This window comes from Poecilia reticulata, chromosome 16, assembly GCF_904066995.2.
Source record: "Poecilia reticulata chromosome 16, P_reticulata-male-v2, whole genome shotgun sequence".
NCBI lineage: Eukaryota > Metazoa > Chordata > Actinopteri > Cyprinodontiformes > Poeciliidae > Poecilia > Poecilia reticulata.
This window is the reverse complement of record NC_088845.1, coordinates 24,736,264-24,763,389: the sequence shown is the minus strand read 5'-3', so window position 1 is coordinate 24,763,389 and position 27,126 is coordinate 24,736,264. Positions and strand designations below refer to the sequence as shown.

The window sequence follows — 27,126 nt, the reverse complement described above, 5'->3', positions numbered from 1 at the left end:
TGGTTTTAGAGCTGCTGAATTTTCCTACTGGGAACTAAATTTGTCTTGGAAAGCGAGTCTTTGTTTACGATTTATGAGAGTTGTCATTTTAAATAAACGCACCATACTTCATTTGTACATTCTGTACAACATCAAGCAATGGGGATGTTGAACTTAACGTCTGGTAAGATACAAAAAAATAACTAAATCGTACCTGTAGCTAATACACATCTGACAAGTGGAATGAAAGTAATTTTGCAAAAAAAAAAAAAAAAAGCTGGGTTCTTGTAAGATTTGTAGGATCAGAGCTGTGGATACATGGCTGTTGCAAAAATGATTCTCATTTGTTCTTGATTACATTTATGTATGTAGCAGATTGAGTGGCTATTAAGTGCATTGAAATGATCAGGACTTGCCTGGGATATACAAATAGATTTGAGGAGCATAAATCGCCAACACATTTTAACTGTATTTCTTATGTTAGTATTTCTGAAACTCATCCCAGCATTATTATTACCAGCATTGTTGTGGTTAATATTATGCTCTTTCCAACCTATTTTTATTTCTATAAGTAAAAATGTCACCATGGATAAAAGTTTGTGATATCTGTTGCTTCTTTGTTGCAACTTTGCGTTGTCAAGTCTGATTTCTCTCTTAGAGGGAGGATATAGAAATCTATAAGAGCGGCATTGAAAATATTTATGGTCTTCTTGTTGTGAGCGGTCAAATATTTATATTGGAGGCAGAAACATCATGCTGTTTTGTGAGAAAGCTGTTGGTGTAAAGCATTTTTTTTACTATGGTTGTGGAACAGATGGCACATATTTCAGTGTTTGAGATGCCTCAAGACATGCTTTAAGATTAAGGCAAAAGTAAAGTAATAGACAAACTTTCTTACTGCAGAGTGAAGCAGTAATTTCACCATTTGATTCAGGAGCATTTGGCCAGGATGAGTCGACGGGAAGTAAAAAACTGGTTGCTTTTGCATCATACATCACAATTCTTTGATGTTATTTTAAACACCATACTGAAACGGTTATCTTTTTTTTTTCTTCCTTCATTGATGGCATCCACACTGAAGAGTGTTTTAAAAAAACGTGAATCTTATTGCAGTCACAGCAGTGCATTTGTTAAGCATGTTTAATGATTAAAAATTTTTCAGATCTTACAGTTTGTGACTACTTGGTCTTTAATCTGAGATAATGAAAAATACAGTTTATTTGTGCAAAGACAAACTTGTGATTGAATCATTTCAGGTTATTTTCTCATTATCTTTAAAGGTATTAAAAGGTATTCCAGCATTGGCTTCACTTTTAACACCAAAACTTCGTCCATCTCAACCCTGGAGCTCATTAGAAGTGGCATTGCCTCTTTGGTTAACGCTTCCCTCTCAGTTTTTGGGGTGTGTGTGTGTGTGTGTGTGTGTGTGTGTGCGCTGTCCTTTGCAGAGATCATAGAAGACCAACACTGTTCCTCTGAGTCTCCTCCAACGGACAAAGTGAGCCACGCTTTTTCACACCATCCATCCTTGTTGCTAGGATACTGCTTGGTGTTTTTTTTTTTTTTTTTCTTCTTGACCCTGCTCATTTTGTTGTTCCTTTCTCTTTGAATCTTGATGCTTTTTCTGTATGGAAAGCCATTTGCTTCTGTTGATGAATGACTAGCCTAATATAAGTTCCTCAGTGTATTAAATGTGAAGATTTGCTCATTTTCTGCCAATAGAACTTTATTCTTTATTTCACAGAGAGCGAGCTACAAGATTGAGACGTGTTCCAGCATTGGACCGTTTAATTATTGACCCATCCTGCTGTAATTAAAACGCAGCACTAGCTGAATGTACACATCTGTTCTTTTGTAGTTGTAGAAAATTGATTGTCTTGTCTCTCTTTAGAAACTTGGTTAATTTTTATTTCTTTCTTTAGAAATTAGATTGCTTATATGAGCGCTGCATGTTATTTATCACTCCTTTGTAAATTTTAGCATCTCAGTCATAAAAACGACACCTCAAATATGGCAGTTAAAGTCTTTACAAGATGTCTAGTACATCATTGACTTGCATTATATGCATGCATGGCACTTAAAATATTATGCCCTACGAAATATTGCATCTAAGCAGTCCTTGGTGATTGCTGTGTATCACGCGTCAATATTACAGTGATACGTTTCAGTGCTTGAACAAGAGTGTATTGCAGACAGCAGTGCTCTTTTAACACAAAACGTTGATTAAATTTATATTTCTGCAAACCCAAGTCGTTGATTTTATTTGCAGCCAGTGCGTGAAAAGAACTCTGAAAACCTAACAATCATCGCTTTGATTATCTGTTAAACAACCAGAACTCTATAGTTTGCTTTTTTACCCGGTTCCCCCCACCCCCTCATTAAATTGTCACTTACTGCACAAAGGAAGCAGCCATATAAAAGCACTTCAGTTTCCCAGCCAGTCAGCAGCTGCTGTATGGTCAAGGAAAGTCCACAGTGTGGTCACTCTGATTGGACAGTCGGTCTGGGTTTAAACCTCAGTGGGGTTTAAAGCACCACACGCCGTCACGCTGAATGAAGCACCGCAGACCGACCAGCAGCAGCTCTGCTGTTGCAAGAGTTCAAGGCTTGTACCTCAAAACACTTAAAATATTCACCAATGTATTCTTTCTTCAGATTATAATGCATTCACAATATGCCACAAAGTAGTTTGTTTATTATAGTTTATAAATTAATGTAATGTAACATGGCACTATTCCAGTACTGTTCCACCTATAAAAATGATTGTAGCAAAACAAATGTCCTGAAATGAAAGTTGCACAAATGCATAAGCTGATTATACAGAGTTTGTGATTACAGTATGATGATTAGCTCCTGCACTTGCTAGCGACCATCTGGATGCTGCCGTGCCGAAAATATGGGACGAGGCAGGGTTTGCCTCATACGATGCAGTGTTAATTGCCGACATCCGACATGACTGCAAGGCGCGTGGTGTACAAAAACATCCTCACTGACATCTGTTATTTTTTTTGTGTGTGACATAAGCGCAGCAGTGAGTGGGGAAAATAGAGCCGAAGGTACTGGATGTGGCTCCAGTGGAAGATGGGTTCTGAACATATGCCTTTAATATCTCCACTGACATCCAGTGGCATACTGTATGAGGGCTCTTCCCCACAGGCTGCCATCTGGAAGAAAAGGGAAGAATGGAGGGGGAACATCTGGTCCTGTCCAAGTTTGCATTGACAAACTCTTGAGTTTTACCGCAAATCTGGGCCAGAAATGGATCTAAATCTGTGTTAGTTTAGTTTGGATGGTTAGTTTAGTTTGGGTATTGCAGAGATTGTTCAGGTATACTAATCACCAACTGACATGTTTTTACTTTGAGTCGATGTTTTTTGTTTTCCTGAACTTTGCGATTAAGGAATTTAACAAATTGTTCACATGACTGAAATAAAAATAAACATGTATTAAACTTACTGCAGAAAATAGGAGAGAGAAACATTAATCCTGCGGGCAGCAGTGAAGCAATTATATCATGCATCCATCCCTGTTCAGTTCAGTCCTCATGCTGCTTCTGAGGTTTGCAACCCTTTTAATGTTTTCAGTTGAGTTGATAAAACCTTTTTTTTATTTTCCTTCTCGTCTCACATATGTTAGACCACACCGAAAGCGGTGCACACGGTCTTCCAGTGCAACATCTCCGCTACACAAACTGCTTTAACTTTACATGTTTTTTTTCTCTCTGTTTCCAACAATATCCCCTGCTGATTCTGTTCTTTTGAAAGTTGGAACTGTAATCTGGAGCTTTTGCAGAAATGTCTCCATACTGTGTGTTGAATCCTGTTTCCCTGGTGGTTCTCTAGGGCAGAGATTCAGTAGTGCTGTCTCTAACAATAGTTGATCATTTGATTCTTTGGCTCTTAGACCTTTTGTTGAAAAATTATCAAGCTTAATTATGTGTCTCAACAGATGCAGAATGAGAGAAATAAAAACTTTATAAGTGGGACACCACAGAGCTCAGCATCAGTTCAGAAACTAAAGATTTGAACTGGGGTTTCACCGATATGGAAATGCAGGCTGATAAAATATAAAAATTCCAGTTGTGGCCGATATTTATCTTTTTTGTTATTTTCCTTACCCTTTCAACTTTAAGAAAACAACCACAGCATCATTGTCGCATAACCAACCTCCTTCCCGTCCAGAAACGTAAACCGCAATAACACTTTCTCAATTTTACAGACATGACTAATACAGACTTGTTTAAAAAAAAAAAAGACCACCATCAGCTGATACGATATTGATACCAATATATTGTGCAACCATAAATTAAACCAATAAATCCTCCTCGAAATTGATTTCTTGCCCATAGCGATCCGCTGCTGTACAAAGCTTGGACCGCTGTGTAGCTGGAAAAACATGAGACACCTTGATATGGAACCCGGCAATCAATCTGGGTCTGGGTCGGCTAGATTACTGCAAAAATGATCAGAATAAATAAAAAAACAGCCTCATCATGTTTTTTTTTAATTTTCCTTCAAAGAGTATTGCGATGAATTTCTGAAAATGCTAACTTTTTCTCTTTCAATACTGAGTGATTTTTAAACTATCCAGCAACGATATCTGAATTAAAAAATTGTTTGCACAATCTATACTTTTTAACATAAATGTCCAGATGGTGACGCTGACTGGAGTGGAGTCACATCAGCTCTGAAGACGTTCTGATAGAAAAAGCGTCCTTAAAATGTTCGACTTGCTGGAAAAATGTCAGAATCACTATACACACCACATTAGCCGTGATAAACATCCAACAGTTTTGCTGTTTAATGTCTACTTTCTCTTCAGTGTTTCAATGGCATAATTAATGCTGCTTCTTCGTAAACCGATCAAGCCTTAAAACATGAAAGAAGTTGCGACTATCTGAGATGCGCCAGGAGCAAAAAGCATGACATTTTCACAGTGCATTAGGGCTTGGAGTTTGCATAAACAAACATCAGGTAAGAGAGGCTCGGAAAAATGGCTCGAGGAGTCTGCAGTGTGTCTCTAGCTACTTGCTCCTTACTTTTACATTCGTTACGTCTTGCAAATGTGACTGCGGCTTCACTTCACAGCACACATTTGCATGTGTGGCTGTTTGGGGGGGGGGAGGCGGCAAAATAAGACCCGTAAAAATTACACTTTCAAATGTTCGGTCCTATTTAATGAACCCCAACCTAAAACCCAACAAGGCAGAACAGAAAAAGAACACCTTTCCTCTCGCCTGCATACATACATTATACATTATCGAGGGGGAAGGAATTCCAAGCAGCTTTCCTAATCAGAGCCGGTGTTGACTGAGGGCTGAATTGGAGAAGGAAAAGCATGCAGGTTTTAGATGGGCGGGTGAGAGGGCAACCATGGAGAACAATCAACATCTGAGATTGGATTTGTGCTAAAAGTACGGATGCTTTCTAGGAATTCCATGCTCAGTCAATGTTCTGGAACTCTGCCATGTTTTTTTGTTTTGTTTTGTTTTTGTTTGTCTTGTGAGTCTATAATTGGTCTTTCTCCATTTTTGCGCAGGTATGACTACAGAGAGATGCTGTACAACTCCACGTTTTGTCTGGTTCCTCGGGGTCGAAGACTGGGCTCCTTTCGTTTCTTAGAGGCTTTGCAGGTGAGTGATACTTAAACACATCTTGCAATGTGAGCATCTCAGACATATTTTCACTTTTTTTCTTGTTTCTAAAATTGCCACCATTTCAATATAATGGCTTAGCAGTTTTTGAACGTTTTCTAAAATAAAATAATAAACTGAATAGTAACAGTTCGTCCCAATAAGCATTTCATAAATTAATCGGAAAATGAATTCAAATGAACTCGGATCATTTCCATTCCGATTAATATTTTTTGTTTAGAGACCTCAAACTTCATCTTACTTATAGTCTCTGTTTTGTGTAATTTTTAGTTCTGTTTTTTGTTTGTTTTTGGTTATGTTTTAGTTGGGATATTTAGAATATGTTCCAGTGTTAAGGGTTCTTTACAAAATTAAAGTCTACTGATCTTTTAGAGGTTTAACTTATTATACCGTTAGCCGTCTTGAATATAGTCAAAACAATGTTATTCTTTATCGCAATAATTACGACGACAATTTATCCGCCAGCAAAATTTTCTATCATGACAGACCTATTCCCAGTCAAACAGTTAGAATGCATATCAAATTAATATTTGCTCTGCATAGTGGTAGGAATTTTAAGTCGGTTTACTCTTTTACTCAACGCTAATACAAAATGCAAATATGAGTTGTGTAATTAGTTTGTCAGCAGCAGAGATTTAAGCATCGTTCTCTCAGAAAGATGGATGTCTGGCACTGGAATCACTTCTTAACAGCTGAATTTGTGTATGTTTAATTTCCTCCCATGACGCACCAAAGACAACTCATAGATGTTCCAGGTTTTGCTGAATGATAATTTTTCTTTTTTTTTTTTTTCTTTTTTTATTGTCATTGTGACATGTCTGCCCTTGCTTTCAGAGAAAGCCAAAAACCAGTGTAGCTTAAGCTGAATAGAAAAGCACCGAGTCGGCCCCACAGGTCTTCTCCCACACTGTCAGTCATTTTGTTATTGTGCTTCCAGTTTTTTTTTGTGCTTTTTTTTCTTTAGCTGCCTCCGACTGTGTGTCCTCGCCCTGTCATTATGTCTCTCATGTCGGAGTCTTCTTTTCACTTCTGGCTCTTCACCCACCTACTCTTTCTCTGACTCTTTATTAATACGTTTCTTCAACATGTGGAAAAGAAAATATTCTCCAGAGGAATACAACAATAAAAATATAAGATGAGACAAGGAACTCTGCTGATTTTTGTTTTTTCTTTGATAAGGGAGCGTTCCCAGACCATCAATATCACGTCGCTCTACACTGCAGCTGTGTGTTTGCATTCTTCCAAATATTAAAGCATCCCTGTCACCCTCAAAAGTATTGAAGGATATTACACCATCTTCTCTAACCCCCCCAAAAGGCTTCTTTTCACCTGCAGCTGTATGCTCATACAGCTGCCCTTGTTAGTAGAACTAACGTCACATCTTGAGAAAAATGGCATCTCTGATCCAAAACTTCCACGCCCCAAATATTCTTCTTAAATTGTATTTTCACAATATGACTAATAGGGTTGAGATGATCAGAAAATGTGTTTTATAGGGCATTATGATGTTTAATGTATGTTTTACTGAGGCTGATGTCGACAAAACAAGACCGTCTTGGTGTGTAAAATGAACATTTCAACCTCTCAGAATTAAAGCTTCTCAATTATTTTCACTTATGTAACTATTTAGGATGGAAGAAAAAAATGTTTTATACTGGCAGGTTTTTCATTGTGGTTCCAAAATCAGGTCGGTGTGAGTCATATTGTTGCTAGAGATTCTTGATTTTACACCACGAGCACAGTACAACCTAATGTGGAAATCCACTTAATAGGCAGTTTCACTTCAGTGAGTTTAATCTTATTTGCCATTCTCTGCATTTCTCTGTGGGAGAAGAACAGGGGTTCTTCTGTTATCAAGTAGAAACAGAAAGCAAGCTGCTAAAGTTCTCTTCAAAGAGTATTTCTCTGCAAATGTAGCTTCATTAGGCTCTTTAATTCCTCTAAAACCCATATTCACAGACTATAGGGATAATCCATATTTCTTTTAAAAGGCAAAAAAATGTAACTCACTGTTTGAAAGAAAACTACAGGTGTTTCTATTATCAAAACTAGTAATTTTTTATTTTTTTTGCGTATGGAAGAAAAGCCTCCTAATGGTAAATGAATAAATTATGTCAAGCTTATTCTTATACCGCCTATTCATAACAAACATCTGTCAAGGCCCTTTACAAGGTAAATTAATTTAAATCAGGTCAATTTATTCCAGTACAATCCAACACAACCATACAGTCCACATCAACTAACTTGTACTACAGCAAATCAAAATTCATTTGATCATTTAATAATAACCAATTAAATGTTACAGTACCTATAAAAAAATAGCATTTACTCTCTTGGATGTTTTACCCTTATTTAATAAAATCTTAAAGGCCATCCCTCAGACAGACAGGTTTCCTTTTAATTCATCCCCTAAATATTATTTTATGAAAAAATGAAAACATACTTTAATGTCAAAGTGAAAGCTGATTTCTGCAAAATAACTTTTTTTTCTGCATAAAATTAGTGATCGCAAAAATAATCACCCCTTTCAAGTCAATATTTAGAAGATTTACTTTTAACTTTTGCATTTCTACAAAAAAAATTTCTTGCAAAACTCAAAAGGGCAATTCACAGCTGATTTTTGTCATTTTGTAGAATTCACTTTTAAACTCAATAAGTGATGAATGCTTAAAATTGCAGATGGTTGTCATCACGGTTTTTTCCCATAAATGGCTATAACCTGATAATAATTGCACTTGTTACTATTGAAACAGTGAAACTGCAAATTTATACCTGTAAAACCCAGATGGAAATAGAAATCCTTTAGTCCGTTTGATAAAATACAAACTTGATTTTAACATTTACTGAGAGCTGCTGGCTGTAAATTCAGCTCAAATCGAATTTCAAATGGTTCCTGCAGTTTAATGCTTCCATTGCAGGATGCAGAGTGCCTTTTTTAACACCGGATTTATAGATTATGTATATCACACTCAAAGCAGAAAATTGTTTTTTTTCCTCCTTCATACACCTTGAGCAGGCTGTGCTAATATGAATATACTTCTGCATATGAGGCAATATGTGTGGACTACATATATATATATATATATATATATATATATATATATATATATAAATAATATAGAGCAGTTTTAGTTTTATGTCAAACAAAATTGAGTTTCTAAACTCATTTTTGTTCTGTAGTCAGTGATCTTAGAATAACTATGACCTTTGACCTCAGAAGAAGGTGGAAAGTGTGTCTGTGCTGTATGGGACGAGATAATAATTACTTCCCTGGGGAGTTAGTGACGGGACCAGGTGAGCTGAAGACATTTGCTGTCGTACAACTCTGGACTGTGGTTTGTGTGTGTCTGTGAATTCACACTCCTGGCCTTAAGTCAGGCAGACATTGATAGATTTCAACCAGTTAGTCGAACATGGTTTACCGTGTTGTCATAGTGCCATAGGGAGGTTTTCAGATGGACAGCCAGAAAGTAGTGGAGAATCTCAGTGCAGCACACTGCAGATCAGGTTGTGCAATGCAGAAGGAATTGATGGGGGGGGGGGGATGTTTCATGCACCCAGAAGGTTCCCGAGCTCAAATGTTTTAATGACTGTTGTACGTTGGTGTGATATTATGACGAAGGAGAGGATTGGAGTGCAGGACTCTGGAGTGGATTGCTGTGTGAGAGCAGATAAGCAGGTAAAGCTTGGCAGCCTTTGAGCAGATTGCTACCTATGCTAATGACACTACGCAGATTAGAGAAACGCAGACGCAATCCAGTGCAGGAATGTTTGTGCCGGGACAAACGTGTGTGTTTGTGTGTGTGCGTGCTCAGTGACCAATCAGTGAATGGTATCCCGCTTAGCAGATTACAGAGCCTGTCACTGCTGGCAAGAGGCTGCTTTTACTATCCCACATATACGCACGCACGCACACGCATACACTCAGCTGACTGAATCAGTTTGTAAGAACATGGATCCAAACAAACACACATGCTGAAAGAATATTAAGCTATTAGAAGCAGGGGATTAATGTTCTGGTATGCTTTTGCTTCTGTCCTTCTGAACATGTTTGTTTCTGAAGTAGTGCTTGATATTGTGTTAAGTTTGAGCAAGTATGTCAATGAAATGTTGATGTGAAATATGTCCAGTTGTCTTTTGTGACTAAGCCCGTCATGATAAGCAATAAATCAATTAATTGCTTGATAATTTACATTTTGACAAGATGCTCTCGTTTAATATCTTTTTCATGTTTTGTTTGTTTTTAATAAAAGTGCTAACTGGCACATTTTCTTCTGTTTCCCTATCCAAGCTGAATAATTCATCTTTGAAATGTAATTTTGGTTAGATTTCATTATCCATTTTAAATATTCTGTTCTTTTGTTTATTTATTTTGGATGTGTCAAATGTTCTTTAGAAATGAGTTGTTTTTTGGGGCAGGGGTTTTGAGCTGGTGTACTTGCCTTAATGTGCCATCATGGTTATATTAGTCGAAAATGGTCTCAAGGTGACAATATTATCATTTACCACAATCATTTCTGGGTCATTTGATCATCCAGCAAAATTGATCATGACAGGTTTATGTGACTACACAAGGATTTAGAAATGTTTCAGATCTAACTTGTTTCCTGTAGATCATGAATATACAGTAAAGTAATGATCCCTCAAAGGTTCCAGCTAAATAAAAGAAATTTAAGACTCTGCAGTAGCTAGCTTCTCCAAATTAGATGCTGAGGTCTGTTTGTTTGACTAAACACATATATGATGGGAGATTGCTCATCTTTTGTTTGTACATGATGATGTTGCAGGCAGCTTGTGTGCCAGTGATGCTCAGCAACGGCTGGGAGCTTCCCTTCTCAGAAATCATCGACTGGAACACGGCAGCTGTGATTGGGGATGAAAGACTACTGTTGCAGGTAGAAACGCTGTGAATAACTAAAGTTTAAAACCTACATTGGGTTTGGTTGCTTTGCGTCGTTTCCTTTCTGTTAGAAATGCACCTATCAGGTTTGTGTTACCGATTTTGTATTTTTATTTTTTCTTTGGCCTGCACATTCAAAATTTAGCCAAGTCCAATTTTTCTTAAACTGAACATTTTCGTTTTTGCCTTCTGGTGATGACAGGTCATTGAAGTTGTCACACATTTTAGATGTTTTTGGCATTTTATATTTGCAGTTGGCACAGATTGTCCCCAATGAGTACCTTCCATTGAAAGCTCAACTAGATAAAACACAACTCCCTTGTAAAACATGCAGCCTTCCTGTTATCTGCTGGCGTTCCAATTTCTTAAGCAGCCTGATTTTTGATTTTTTTTAATGTTCTTCCTGACTGGATTTCTGTTTTACACATCGTTATAAAACATCCTTTTCTTGTGTTTGTCTGTAGTAGGAAGTCCACATTAGAGTGCCTGCATGACAAAATAAATGTTTTATGTTCTCACTAAAGTGGGTCAGTTATCTAATTGCTGTTTTTTTTTTTTTTTTTTGTCCCGTCCCATCTCTCTCCCAGATCCCTTCGACAGTACGCTCCATCCACCAGGATAAGATTCTGTCTCTGAGACAGCAGACGCAGCTCCTGTGGGAGGCTTACTTCAGTTCTGTGGAGAAGATAGTGCTGACCACGCTGGAGGTACACCAACACATACCCGACACGCACAAGAAGAATTCATACACAGTCCTCTATTCTATATAACCTTAACCCTAATCGCGATTAATTATTTAAATAATTGTCAACTAATTTTGTAATCGATTGTCACCTGACGTATACAGACTCAAAAAAACGGCAATTGCTGAAACAACAACATATTCAGAGTAACAATTAAGCTGAAAATGTACAAAAAATATGTACATTTTGCATTTAATATGTGTAAAAATAACTTGTCTTTTAATATATTCTTCCCAAAACTCCTCAAGTTGCAGTTTTTAGCTTCACCTCATTTAAATTCTGTAAAAAATAAAATAAATATATATATCCCCAATTAGCACCTTTTGATATCCAATTATAAATTAATTAATCCAAAAATAATCAACAAATCAGCCCAGCCCTGCACTGATTTGCTGCTAAGTCAAGCAGAAAGGTCGGAGCTCATCACATGTTGATGTCACCTGCAGATAAAGGAATGCTGTGTTATTGCATTGTAGGCAAAAACATAATTTACTATCTTAAAAAAGGAATTGAGTTTTTTATTAGCATCTTTAATGCATTCCTAATATTGTATAACGTAGCTTAAATAAAAAATCTGCACAATGTGCCAATCTTTTTAATCGCTAGAATAATCGATAACTAAAATAAGATTAAGTTATCGATTTACATTATCAATCTACATTAATATTGTAAAAAAATTCCACATTTTGTTTATAAAAGCCATTTCTTCAATTGCTAGATCAAATAAACATGTCTTTTAAGGGTTATCAAGTGAAAAATCTGGACATCAACCATATGGACGATGCATCCTTACTACCAGATTTGCAGTGACATGCAGCAGGGAACTGTGTAGCTTCTAGATTGAGTAATACAGTAGTCTGTTGTAAGAAGAGGGCTGTCAATATTTTTGATGCAGCATCCTTTTCTGTCTTGGCTATCAATCACATCAGTAGTTTGTTTCTGTCAAGCTCCATTTATCTGCCTTCCTCCCGGTGAGTACCAGCCGATCAAGCCGCTGCCGGGTTAGAATTGCAAGCGGCTGAAGACAAGAGCCGAGAAGAATAGAAATTGATAAGGGTGCGAGACAGCAGCCGAGGGAATGTCTAAAGTTCCTTATGAGTGCGGCAGGCTTTTTGTGTCAGCATAGTTCATCGTCTCTAAGCTCACAAGCACCATCGCCGCTATACCTTCATATGTCAGCAGCGGCCCTTGGACTTTGAAGTGGTTGGTAAATTACCTGAGTGACAGCTGGAATAGATCAGCTTTTCGAAGTTATCTCGATTTTTTGTTGCATGTGAGACCGAGCCAGCAATAGGTCACACCATTAGCCTCCATCTTTTGATAACAGCAAAAGGCATTGATGCACAGAGGTGAATTTTTCCTCTCAACAGCACAGCAGCATAAAGTTGCAGAACCAAGCAGCTTATCTGCAATCTCTTTACACTCTCCGTATCTTAACTCTTTTCCAGCAGCCATGTTTTGGCTTCAGGTGTGCAATTTTTATAAGCCTGTCATTATGTGATTCCAGATATTTCACTACAGACTAGGGCTGCAACTAACAATTATTTTAATAATGGATTAATCTATTAATTTTTCTGACAGTCGGATGAAAAAATCCACATTCTATAAAGTTTTCATTTAGCCACTTAAGCCTTTTTGTGCAAAATTAGATTAACATTTAAAGATGCAAATAAATAAATGATTCAATCCCTTTTTTAAATAAGAAAGTAAGCTTTTTATTTCCCAAATTGCAGTACAATTGTTGCATAATAATTTTTATTTTTGCCAAATGGAATTTTTGTTTGTCTGCACTAAATTAGTTGACAATTATTTCAGTAATCAATTAATTTGGATTCATTAAATTCTGACGGTCCCTGACATTTTATAAAAATATCTTGTTCCTTGGTTCTCAAAGTGGTTTTTATCAAGAGGGAATGATTAGTGCTGTGAGAAAAAACCCTTATGACGGTCTTTTTTCTTTTTTTAGTCTGAAAAACAAAATTAATTCTTAATGGTTGACTTTTAAGAACTGAGCCAGAAAAAGCAGAGTAAACTTCAAAGCTTTTGTGTTTTCAAAGATAAGATGCTGAAGGGCATTATTTTATTGCATCATAAGGAACATACCAGAGCTTTTTAAAGTTTAAGCATTTGTTGTTTGTTTGTTTTTTGTAGATTACTGTTGAATGTTTATCAAAACTTACTACATTCAAGACATGCCGTTTAAGAAAAAAATAGTCGGCTGCAGTCAGTGGAGTTTGTTTCCAAAAAATGTCATTAGAAGCAGATCAGTAGTATTTATTGAAATTATGTTCTTTGTTTTTTTTGTTTTTTTAATGATCCGTGTTCCGCTCCATTGTAATGTCAGATCATCCAGGACCGCGTTCTGGACCACAACTCCAGAAGTAGCCTGATGTGGAACAGCCTTCCTGGTGGGCTCTTCACTCTGCCTCGCTACTCCACTCACCTGGGGGATTTCCCCTTCTTCTACGCTAAGCTGGGTCAGTAGGTTATAGCTACGCCTTGTATTGTGAGCTCAGATCACTTAATACTAGCTCTGTTTATAATAATCTTCAATTTTTGACAGATTTTTATCTCTGTGACTCGACCCCTGAACAGATGACAACAAAAAATAAAGAATTAATAAATCAAGATGTCTCATAGAAGAACTTACCATCGTGTTACAGAACTGCCTGGTTTTTTGCCCTACTGTGACTTTTTTTTTTTTTTTACACAGGATTAAAAATTATACTTATTTTATTCAAAAACAGAACTGCTGCAGATTTAGTTTTCTCAGGATAATTGTACAACTCACGGTTTTTTTTCATACTACAATAATTACATGTTTCTTTGAACTTATTTCTCTTTGAACTTGATTTTCTGTTTGTCTTGGTACCAGCATCATCAGCCGGAAACATTATCTTTCTAACGGCTTCCATAGATCTTTTTTTTTTTCTAAGAAATATTAATTTGAATAAGAGACTAAACCGATTACACGCTGATATTTTTTGGGATAGTTCCTCCCAAAACAATCAATTAATAAAGTTTTATCACTCTAAAACAAAATAGGGGATTTTGATAGTTTTCACTTAATTGATATAATCCAGACTTACTAGCTATTTTTTTGCCTTTTGACTGTTTAAACGTCCACATATCCTGTACAGGACCATAGTCATCCATTGCAGTTACAATTCTTACCCTGTAATTTTTACTGTTTGCAAAGCAGAACACGTAATGACGGTATTATGTTTCCCCCCCGCAGGTATCAAACCGTACCCCAAGTTTACAGCAATCATTCATGTGGTCACCCCACTGGTCTCCCAGTCCCAACCAGTGATGAAGCTGCTTGTTGCTGTTGCCAAATCCCAGTACTGTGCTCAGGTGACCGACACATTGATTCCCACGTGTTCCTTATGTGTTACTCCATGAAAGTATCATTGATCAAAATGAATACTGAGGGTCTATCTGATCAGTTGTTGAATTTAAGCTGTTTGTTAAATGAGCTTCTTAATTACATTTGAGGAATGACAGAAAGATGTTATGATCATTTGGAGACGTTCCTGCTGCAGCAGATCCAACCTGTCAGTCTTCCCCCCCCCCTCATCTCATTTGAATATTCCTGTTCACACTGCAGGGAAAACTACACAACAGATGTAACTAAGCTGCTGTTGTTGTGCCTCACATACAACAGCAGTGTATGTTGTTATGCTACGAGGTTGTTTAAGATAATAATACTGAGTAATATATAATGTGCTGCAGCAGTAACAGTTTTCTTTTGTCTTTTTGTGTGTGGAGGGCTAGTACTTAAAACAGAAATGTAGATTTACATAAAAGCCATGCTCTAAATTAGTGTTGAAAGACGAATCAAAACAACTACTACGTTCAGAAACATACAAATGAGGGTGATTCATGCCGCCTGTTTTCTCCGTGCAGGTGATCGTTCTTTGGAACTGCGACAAGCCTCTTCCTGCCAAACACCGCTGGCCCGCCACCTCGGTCCCATTTATTGTCATAGAAGGAGAAAGCAAGGTAAACCTATGAGCCATAATCGTCCGCCACTGAGCACATCGCTGCATTTTGCCCTAGAAGTCACAACATTTTGACCTGGGCTGTTTACGCACGGTTTGAAATGTTGGAAATCTGCTGTCAGGTACAGGAGTTAATCCACAAAGGATATTCAGAAAGATTTGCTTTCTGAATATCCTTTCATGCCTTCAGGTCAAATGATACGATTTGTTAAAAGAAAAAAAAAAGAAAAAATTATTGTGTCAATATCCTTTAATTCTTTGATTGTTTCCCACCATGTGAAGCGGTTGCAATGAGCGTTCTAGAAAGCCCATAAAGCTCCGATTTTACAGCCTGTTGAATAAATGATGTCAAATTAATTTTTATGACATTTTAAATTGCACCGAAGGGAGCATTAATAAAACCTGCTTCACAGGCGGGTCAGAACATTTTAGAAAAATCTGACGGCCATAAAGAGTTTCCCGACATTAAGCTGCTAATGTCAGGAAATAATATTTGGACTCAATTTCTTGAGGTCTTGCTGAAATATCAGTCAGTACTAAACGTTCATATAGCTTTTCGCGTTTTATTCCTTTCAGATGTGTTTTGGAAAGCATAGTGAGATATTTGTGGCTTCCCTCTCTGCTGCACAGCAGGTTGTTGCGTCTGGTTGTATATGAACAAATGACCACGTGCAGAAAGCCTTCGTTGTCGAGTTTCACAGCTCACCACAGTGAACTCAGTTCAGTTCAGACCAACTCTCAGCAAGCTGCATAATGCTAGTTTTATTCTCAGCTGATACATTCATGTTAGGAGTTTGTCATTGAATAGCTGTAATACAATCCACCATAAAGAACCTGCTGTTTATTGAAAGGGAGGAACTACACACACACACACACACACACACACACACACACACACACACACACACACACACACACACTCACTAGTTTGCACACAAAAGCTTTAAAATAAATTCATCTTGTATTACAGTGACGCAAACTCCTGCTGAGGGGGAAAAAAACCCAACTGTTCAGCTAGTAAACAATAACATTAGTTCACTGGGGAAAATGTCAAGAAAAAAATTATGCAACTTAAAAAAAAATAAATAAAAATAACCAAAGGGGGTGTTATATATATATATATATATATATATATATATATATATATATATATATATATATATATATATGCTTTCTTAGTTGATCAAAGGTATCTCATGGCTCAGACATAACCGCTGTAGAAAACCTGTGGAGTGACCAGAAGAGTGCATCAGAGGAAACACTGAAGGTCAAAGATCCTTCTCTCTAGACGCTGCAACCTTAAGAAAGAGAAGCAAAGAATAAATGTTATATTGGCAAAATGGGATTGTAACAAGTATTAAAAGCAGGGTTAGCAGCACTTATACAAGTTGTGACTTAAAAAAAAAAACATTTAGTTTTTTCCCTCTGAAAAAACTTTTGCTACTGTGTTAAAATTCAAATTTAATTTGAAGGTTACTCACACATCTCTGTTAGGGATGCCAACACATTTGTCTGCGATAAAATGACGCAACTGTCTACTGACTGTCAGCAACCGTCACACGTCTCTCTCTCTCTCTCTGTGCGTTTGTTTTCCAACTCCTACCAGGTGATAAGCAGTCGCTTCCTTCCCTACGACACCATCCCTACAGACGCTGTCCTCAGTCTGGATGAAGACACTGTGTTGTCCACCACAGAGGTTAGCCTCCTGTTATATGAAGAAAGCTTTCTCATTCACTCCATTTTTAGCTTTTTTTGGTGTGAGTACTTTACTACTTTAAAAAATATATAAAAATTTAAATCTGCGATCTGGCCGCAGGTGGACTTTGCCTTCACGGTGTGGCAGAGTTTCCCCGACCGCATCGTCGGTTATCCGGCCCGCAGCCACTTCTGGGACAGCAGCAAGGAGCGCTGGGGCTACACCTCCAAGTGGACCAACGACTGCTCCATGGTGCTGACCGGGGCCGCCATCTACCACAAGTAACACGCTTTTGTTTTTTCATTTTCTACCAACGCGGTTTTGGGCCGCCTTGTCTTCTGAGCGCTCCATTGTTCTCCGTGTTGCTCTCCTCCCACAGATATTATCACTACTTGTACACCACCTACCTTCCAGTCAGCCTGAGGACAATGGTTGACCAGATGTCGAACTGCGAAGACATTCTTATGAATTTCCTCGTGTCATCCGTTACTAAGCTACCACCCATTAAGGTCACGCAAAAGAAACAATACAAGGAAACCATGATGGGACAGGTGAGGAGCAACATTTCTCATTCACTGGTGATTTATATTTGTTTGGATGGTGAGATTAAGCCGATTTATTTGAATCTAAGCGTGGTCAGTCAGGGATTACCAATACAGGGTTCGTACTGGTGCTTGAAACCCTTGAAAATGCTTCAATTTCAATTGGATGTTTTCAAGGTCTGGACGGGGCTTGGCTTCTGTCTAAAGTCCCTTAAAGTGTAATAAAGTTTTCAATCTTTTGATTGAAAACCTCAATTTGGGGAATGTTATTCACATACAGATACAGATATTTTCATACACTTTATGAAAAGACATGAATATATGGGGATATGGGATTTTTTTTCTCACTGTCTGAAGTTAAATCAGACTAAACTTTTCTTGTTTTAGGTTAGTTAGAATTACCAAAATTATTTCTATTTGCCAATTGCCAGAAAAAGTAGCTGGAACATTTTTTTATTTTATTTTTGAATATTTATTATTACCAATAGCTCAATAACTTATCGACTGTGTAATTGAAATAAAGTTATGCTTATATTTTATACATTATGCAGCGTTATTGAAATTGGAGGAATTTTTTTTTTTTTTTTTTTTAGTGTTCAACGGACAAGTCAGGTGTGTAGAATGTGTGTAATAGACAGTTCAAGAAAATTTAGCTTTATTTTAGTTTACCTTTTCCCTGTCGTTAGACATAGGAATGTAAGCTAAAATAATGTAAAAGATATGTATTAACAGTAATTAATCATATAATAGTGAATTGAAAGTGTCTTTTTTTTTAGTTAATTTGTATTGTTTTTATTTCCAAAGTGTAATGCTGGAAAAGTTTGAAAACTTACCTTGACATTGCTTTAATTTAACTGAGGGCAAAGTGTAGCAGCTTATACCTAATTTACACATTACACTACAAAATGCCACATGGTGCGTTCAGGACTAAAAGGAGAGTGTGGTAATTTGTAAATTTAAGTTGTTTTCTTCTAGTGTGCCTAGTTTAAAAAAAAAAAAAAAAGTGAAAGGTCACCGGAGCACAAAACACATAATTCATTGAGTCGTTTCCTTCCTCTTCCTGTCGGAACTCATTTGTTTTCTGCCACCGCTCTTTCCTCGTCTCAGAGCTCCAGAGCGTCCCGTTGGGCTGACCCGGACCATTTCGCCCAGCGTCAGACCTGCATGAACAAGTTTGCCAACTGGTTTGGCACCATGCCTCTGGTCCACTCTCAGATGAGGCTGGACCCGGTCCTCTTCAAAGACCAGGTGTCGATACTGAGGAAGAAATACAGAGAAATTGAGAGGCTATAACCCCCGCCGAGCCCCCTCCCCAGCTCCCTGTGCTCTGCGGACACAACAGATGAGGAGCGATGGGTGGGGGGTTGACTTGAAGAAAAGAGCAGACGATCGTTTAGAGTTGGTTCCAGGGAAACGGGAAGTGAAGAAACTGGAACCAATGTGAAGGACGCCACATTTTTTTCCCCGTCTTCTTTGTTGTCCTTCTCTGTCTCTCCTTTCAACTACTGCTGCTGTCTTGTGTGTGTCGTTCTGGCGGCTGAACTCATAACATCACTAACTACCTGAACAGGTAAATCTGCTCACCTTTGGTCACCGAGTCAGAAAATTACAGCTTGCTGCATTAAAGTCCCCAACATTGACAAACCAAGTGCAAGTGACACTGTGTGTGTCTGTACACTATGCACATGTTTGTGAACGTTTTATGCTGACGGGATATTAATAACTACGAAGATAACACTATTTCGGATCGTGATCAACTATTTTTTTATACGGTGTACAAATGGCCAGCATGACTCTCTCTCTCTTTTTTTTCTTTTCTTTTTTCCTCTGTTGTCTTAAACAAGGATAGACAAAGAAAAGTTTGAAATCCTCCTCAGAGCCCCAGACCAGCTGGTGATTGTTGATCTGACAGTGCCTCAGCATTTATCAAAAAGATTTTGTGGATCTGGGAATCAGACAGATTGAAGACCGGGTGCAGATTTTGCACCTCGATAACCCTGCTTTCTTTTCTTTCTTTTTTTTTCTTTGATCGTGATCTGTTATTTTCCACATTACTGATAATGTGTTGCATTTTCCAGATCATCAAAACGGTTTGATGAGAATATATTTTGCATTTACAGTCGAACAAACAAACAAATGTCTGTATGTGCCATTCTGAACAATCTCCCTCGCCCAGAGCCGACACGAACAACTAGGCAGGCCACATGTGAATAGAGACGCCCCTAGAAATGCAGATTATTATTTTTCATTCCTAATGACTCGGATAAGAACCTGGACCGTTTGCTTGAATACATGCTAGCCTGAGGGACGTTGGCGCTTGGTGTGTGTTGCCTTAGTGAAGGGAGGCTCGGCCTGCCAACACGCCAGAAACTGGTCTATTAAAACAAAAACCACTGTGAAATCTACAGGACATTTTTTTTCTTTTTTTTTTTGATTTGGTGAATGAGGGATATTTATTAGTTAGCCCGATTTCATTTGGTCAAATGGCAGTTAAGGCAGCAGCAAGCACCTGAAAACATATCCACCATATTTTTGTGAATAAATATGAAATCTATCAGCAGCTCTGATGAAGTCCATGAAGAATGATTCACGATCGACCAGCTGCATTCACGTCGGACCTAAATCGACCCTCCTTTGTTTCGGATCTGCCGTCAAATTGGGTTTTTACACTCACTGGTTCATTATTCTATCTCACTTTGATATATTTGGCTCAATTAACAATCTAGTTCAGTGTTTGTTTGTTTGTGTTTTTCTTTGCTCTAACATGTCATATCATGTTATCTGAACATCTTGTGAAGCCGTTTCATGTCAAAGCCAGTAACTCCTTCCTCCAACTCACCCTGTAATGGCTTTCTAAAGATGAAAGAAAAGATGGTTTTGGTGAGCTCATTCTCCTCCCTTTATGTGCCAATGGAGCATTTGTTTATATTTTCTCCTCTGCACTGGGGAATGCCACACGTTCCCCTCCTTAATCACGTACTTTTTGACTGGAATGTGAGTGAAAACGAAGGGAAAGAGTTTTTTTTTTTTTTAGCGCCGGAGCTCCACAGACGGAGAGGGTGCTTGGTGTTGCTCTTCACTTCTGAGAATGTGTCATCGGCGTGAAAGCTGATAAACAATCCCAGCTGAATGAACATCGCGCTGAAACAGAGTTCTGTTTTAGACGTGAACTTGGTGCAATATATAAAGGATGACATTTTCTGGGGGTTTTTTTCTTCTTTTTTTTTTTGTTTAATGTTTCAGAGAGGGGGGAAGTTATGTATTGATGTGCCTTCAGAGGAAATACACTTAAGATTTTTCTTTTCATCAGCCTTGCACAAACATTATGACCCTGTTTAATGGCAGTTCTTCAATGTTTTTTTTTGTTTTAGTTTTTTTTATCAAACCATAATGGCATCCCCAAATCATTCTAACACTAAAACCTCTGATTTACCGTTAGCTATTTATTAATACCATTCTCTGTTTTTTGTTGTTGTTTTTTTTACTTTCCTGGAATATTTGTCAGTGTCTTGTTCCACCTGTCTCCCCTTCCTGCTTTGCGTCAGGCTGTGGGGTTCCAACCCTCCTCCTCCTCCTCATGTTCGTCACAGCCGCAGTAATTTATGGACAGACATCTGATAGGATTCATCTTTGGACTCGATATCCGCCTGCTTCCTTCTCTCTCTCTCTCTCTCTCTCTCTCTTCAGAGGCTGCACCCTTTGCTTTTTCTTTTCTTTAGTTTTTTTTTTTAGACTGATGGAAAGATGGTTAAAGAAAATCATGGTTTTTGTTAATTTTATAAAAACGGATTGAAACAATTGTCAAATAAAAATCTTTGATATAAACCATCTTCATGTGCGTTTATTTACCGCTTGCTCTGTTTTTAAAGTGCCCTCCGAAATCTTTTCAAGACTCGTTTTGTCACAGCCACAAATTTGACGCATGTTTCTGAAGTCCAGCCCACTCGCTTACCTTCAGAAGTTGCATAATATTGGAACTACGACCCCAAATCAAAGACGAGTTGAGGTTTAAACTTTTGCACGGATAGACAGACATTTAAAGACGAGTAGCAAAAGCGAATGACTTGGATTAGCAGTGCTTGCAATTGATGCTGATGTGAAAATTCTCTGCTTCTAGAATATTGAGCTGTTTACACGTCATACAGAAACCGCTACTTCAGTCAGGGGCCTCTCTGGATTCGTTGCAGCACTGACTGCCACCAGAGATTGCTCCCCCAGCATCACCGTCAACAACCAGTTTGAAGAAACCGTGATGAGATCTGTCGCATTTAATTTCCCTTTGGGACAAAGTACTTTTAAATTGAATTGAAATGACGTGCGACTGGAGTGCAAGTTCTTGCGCCCCAGGTGACTGTCTGATCTTCAGAGATTGTCAGAAGAAAATTTTAATTTTGTTGTCAAAATCTGTGGGAGGCATGTTCCAAAAGACTTGCAGTGGCGCACCTACAAAATCTAGGGTCAGGGGAGCTGAATACAAAGGATTTTTTTTACTGGGAAATTATTTAACTATTTATCCCTGCATTTAAAGATATTTAAAGATCCTACATCTCAGTGATATGTAAACTTTTTTTTCTTTTTTGTGTTGGGGGCAAGGGGGTCTTTAGGGTGGAGGGGAATTGCAGTGTTTTATCCTTTTTTTTAAAAAAAAAAAACGTTTTTGTATGTCCATGTGACAGGAATTTTGAAATAAAAATAATGTAGGGGGAACTGTATCACTCCACTTTGTGTTGGTCTATCACTTAAAATCTTAGTAAAAAAAATTATAAATGTGGATAATTTGAAAGGTCCTGCTCAGGGGCGGAGCTACTGGGGTTGCAGTTGCCACCCCAAACGGCAACTGCAACCCGTTTGGGGTCGCAGCTGCCACCCCAAACGGCAACTGCAACCCGTTTGGGGTCGCAGCTGCCACCCCAAACGGCAACTGCAACCCGTTTGGGGTCGCAGCTAGCGACAATGAATTCAATAAATAGTTATGTAACCTGACACCCACTGCTAAGTAGCGGGAAGTGCGAGAGAAGGACAGAGCGCCAGCAGCATTGATGGATATGGATGATTTTGCAATTTGTTATATGTTACTGGACTGGACATTACGTGAATTATCGTAAGTCACACATGCGCCATTGCTGTCCATTGAGTCAGGAATATCGGTGGTCAGGAAACTACTACAATCACGCAAAGAACAACGGACGCAATGTTTAGCAGTTAATTCAACCGTAGATAATGGTAATAAGGGCTTCAGATTCCACAGGTGAGGAAAACGTTTTAATTTAAAGAAAATATTGAACAAGTGAGCAGTGGGTCAGGTATTCTAGCCTAATTTGCTAGCCTGCTACTGACTTTGATAACCTTAACCGCATTCGGTGTGTTTTGGTTCCGTTAGCACTAAACAACCCGCCCACCAAGTCATCAGTAGAGCAGCTGTTTAAATCAGCTAATCAACCGCCGCTGTGCTCAGGCGAAAACGTATTAATAATGACAATATAGACATAATGTAACAGACTGGATGTTCTGTTTTGGTGTTTTTGCTACTTTTTTGTGTGGGAAATGTTTGCTTTTTGGTGTTGATTCCCTGATCGGTAATCTCTACTCTTATCTGCTCGTTGAGCTGTTTTGTCGGTTGCTACGGCAACGGGTCGTGCGTAATACCGACATACAGAGTGAGAAAAGGCGGAATAGAAGTTGCTGGAGCTATTTTGTCTTTATTTCTTTATCCATTTGAATTTTGTTACTTTATTCCTAAATTTTTATTTTTTGTATTATTTACAGAGTTTATTTGTATGTTGATAATTGTTGATTTTATTTACTTTTTGTTTTATTATTTTTTGTTTTATTTTCTAATTTTAGACAGGAAGTAATGTGGGTCAGTCCACTTTCTATAAGTGCAGGGACCTGATAAAGGACCAGCAGGCATTTGGGTTTGGAGCCTCTGGTTTTTAAGAGAGAACAATGGAAAGTTTGATCTCTGTAATTGTTTGGCGAAAGAGGAAAATAAATCACCAAGAACAATCAATAAGTTTGGACATTGAACCTTGTTTTGCCTGTGTCTAGAAACATGACCCGAGTTATTGGATGTTTGACTTGGCAAACAATCAGAAGTGAAGTCTAGTTTGGTTCTTCACCTGTTTTATCAACTTTAATTGTACCTTTATTGCGGCGCACTGTCTGCAGCTGCAATTCCTTAAAAAAAAGCGACAAAAACTGAGCTAATCCCCTCTGTTCCTATTTATAACGGTCATCAAACTACGGCTCCTACAGCATATTTAAAATAAAACAATTGACCAATATAAGGGAAATTCGCCCCTTCTTGCATCTTGACAGAACTAACAGAAACTAAACTGTTTATAGATTTGTATCACGGAGAATTTATCAAACATCAGTTTTCTAATCTTTATTTCAAGTCGTATTTAATGGATATATCCAATAACAAATGATGACGCTACTAATATATTCGTGTCAGATTTCTCCTTGTCCTTTATTGGGATAAAATGGTTTTCTGGACACAATGAATCACATAGCGACCAATAGGCGCTGTCTAGTCCAGTAGTACATATCAATTAGCAGGAGAATGAAAGACGCAAAAATAATTAACTATACTACATTAAGAAATTGTATTTAAGCCTCGGTGCTACATGAAGCTTATTTTGAAACAATGCAAGTTAAAAACAATATTGTGTGTGTGTGTGTGTATATATATATATATATATATATACTGCCACCCCTGAAAAAATCCCTGCCCCCCTCTTGCCACCCCATAAATATTTTTCTAAATCCGCCCCTGGTCCTGCTGCAAAATCAAAGTTGCAGTGGGCTGAGAAACGCCTACATCCGGCCACATGTTCCCCTTCTAATCAGCCAGCAACCTTTTTTTCCCCCCCAGTTTCCCCAGCTTCATATTCTTAGATTTATGCACTGCAGCCACTGAGCAGGATGCAAGCTAAGTAATACTTTCAGCTTCTCCTTTAGTCCGCACTTCAGCCTGTGCCAAGAAACTGCCGTGTTTACATAATTCTCTGTCGGGATGATTGGTTTAGACACGCTGCATAAATAACGGCATCTATCTGAGATGATCCCCCGGTGCCAACTCAGCTGGAGAAAGCACTTCAGGAGCGAGAGAGAGAGAGAGAGAGAGGTCTAACTGGGCAAAAAGAAAAAATCATTACTCCAAAGCTCTGCGCAATTTCAAAGCTTAAATGGTACCCAAGGATGAATCATCTAGTGTCACGTTGAAAGGAGAAACACTCTGGCCCATTTCACAGAAAATGTTCCAAGTTGCAGATATGTGGCTGACGGAAGTATGACTCTCTGATAAGCCGACCTGTGAAATGTCAAGACATAATTGCTGCAGAGAGTTTCGCTCGACCGAAAAGGTTTATCTCCCGACAGTCTGTCCTGATTAAATAACATGCAAATTAGCCCAACTTTTAATCCCGTTGATGAGATGCGTATCTCGCAGCCGAGATGGATCAGAGTTTGCGCGCTGTCGGGACTCTCCCCTGCTGTTAGATTAAAAACTCTCTGACTTGAGGCTAAACTTGAGGAAAAAGCCTTTCTCCCTTCTCTGTCATCTTTTCATCAGATATCACCCCAGCATGAAAAGTGAACTTTCTTCCTTTTTTTTAAGATAAACTTAAGCTTGCGGGAGAGAACTTTGTTGCTACTTTTCGGCGCTTTCTCAACTCAACAGTGTGCCGATTCGTATCCAAAGCTGCTTTCTTATTCTGTTGGAATTTTTGTGTTAGTGTGTGTGTGTGGGATACGTCTCTTTTTCACTTAAACACTGCAACAACAAACAGAATGCATGATCAGTTACTCTGCAACCACTTTATTTAGATACAGAAAGATATTTCGCAATCAAAACTATTAACGCATAATGCCTTGCAAAAGTATATCCATATACCCCCAGATTTCTTTCCCCCTTCCACATTGCAGCCACAAACTAAACTGAGATTTCATGAACACAAAGTGAAGTGGAGGGAAACGGAAATGGATACATCGTGTACCCGAGTGTGATTTCATCTCACTCTACAGCCAGCTGTACCGCGAAGCCCTCAAAGGATTGTTGGGGGAACATTAGTGAACAAACATCATCGTGTTTTTTGTTTTTTTTTTCTTCATACAGATGTGCAGATGATTACATATGTCTGCTTTGATATGTGGAGATAATCAGGCCTTCTGGCTACGTGATGTATGCCAAAGATAAGTCGCCTAAGGCAGGGATGCATCCGTGTAGAACCCGCTGCTTTCTCTAAGGCTGTGCAGAATTATCCTTCACATGATAACAGCAACTTGCTTTTCAAGATAAAAAAAAAAATCACCCCTGTTTAACAGATGGGTGCAAGAAAAAAAAACTGCTGGCAGCAACTAAATACAGAACTGCATTTAATATCCATCTGTGCACCTTTGTCCCAAGTGGGGTCGAGAGGGTTACCGGTGCCTATCTCCAGCGAAGGTTTCGGGCGAGAGGCGGGGTACACCCTGGACAGGTCGCCAGTCTGTTGCAGGGCAACACAGAGATACACAGGACAAACAACCATGCACGCATACCTAATTTAGAGAGACCAATTTACCTGACAGTCATGTTTTTGGACTGTGGGAGGAAGCCGGAGTACCCGGAGAGAACTCCATGCAGAAAGACCCCGGGCCAGGAATCGAACCCAGGACCTTCTAAGTGCACAGTGGCGCAGTTGGTAGCAAAGTTGCCTTGCAGCAAGCAGGTCCTGGGTTCGATTCTGCATGGAGTTTGCATGTTCTCCCTGTGCATACGTGGCTTCCTCCCACAGTCCAAAAACATGACTGTTAGATTAGATGGTCTCTTTAAAATTCTCCTTAGGTGTGTGTTGTTTGTCCTGTCTAGCTCTGTGATGCCCTGTGAGAGACAGAATGGATGGATCCAGAAAGTGGATGGATAAAAAGTGATCGATTTCTGCCCAGTACAAAGTCTAGATTTACACCTATTATGTATCAGCCTCATAAGAGGTGATGATAAAAAGTGTGTCTGATGAGAATCTTCTGATTATTAGAGAATAAGGCTCTGATGCATCTCTCCATGTGCATAATGTGTCTAATGTGGCTGCACAGAGAACATGAACTTCACAACGGAACAGGACTCCAAGCATCTGGTGCTGAAAACGACTTATTGTCTGAGGCAAAACGTAACCACACTGCCACCTCATTATCTATCTCGCACAGCGACAAGGAGCTCTGTGGCTTGTAAATTATAAACAAGCTCAACTGGCAGCAGTTCCAGTGCAACAGATGCCCATGAGACAAATCCGCTTTTCTGTGTACCCATTTTGCAATTTGTTTGTAGATGAGTCACTCTGTCTGTCAGGCATATTTCTCATCTCGGCATCTAATATAGTGCTGGGAAATTGGTTTCCGAGGCTCTCTGCTGCTGCTGCACGCGTCACATGTTTGGCATGCTCTGGTCATTTCAGACCGCCATCTCCCTATCAAATCGCAGACCTGTTTTCCTCTTTATTATTGCGACCAAAGTTCATTTGTGAAGATTTCATATTGCTACTTTCAGGTGTACACAATGCAAGGGATACATAACTGAGACTAACATGGCTTTATGAAGCACTTGTGACAAAATGATTAGACTTGAAA

General features: G+C 38.6%; 1 protein-coding gene across 1 annotated transcript in view; it reads left to right on the top strand.

The window, feature by feature from the left end:
- Nucleotides 1-21,345, top strand: part of LOC103478346 (exostosin-1b-like) — a 34,175-nt gene extending 12,830 nt beyond the window's left edge. The window contains exons 2-11 of the mRNA XM_008432110.3: nt 5,518-5,611; nt 10,420-10,527; nt 11,120-11,239; nt 13,620-13,752; nt 14,514-14,632; nt 15,185-15,280; nt 16,886-16,975; nt 17,096-17,256; nt 17,355-17,526; nt 18,625-21,345. Of these exons, the coding sequence (XP_008430332.2) occupies nt 5,518-5,611; nt 10,420-10,527; nt 11,120-11,239; nt 13,620-13,752; nt 14,514-14,632; nt 15,185-15,280; nt 16,886-16,975; nt 17,096-17,256; nt 17,355-17,526; nt 18,625-18,810 (1,279 nt within the window). The 3' untranslated portion in view covers nt 18,811-21,345. The remainder of the gene's footprint in view (nt 1-5,517; nt 5,612-10,419; nt 10,528-11,119; nt 11,240-13,619; nt 13,753-14,513; nt 14,633-15,184; nt 15,281-16,885; nt 16,976-17,095; nt 17,257-17,354; nt 17,527-18,624) is intronic.
- The last annotated feature ends 5,781 nt before the right edge of the window (nt 21,346-27,126 follow it).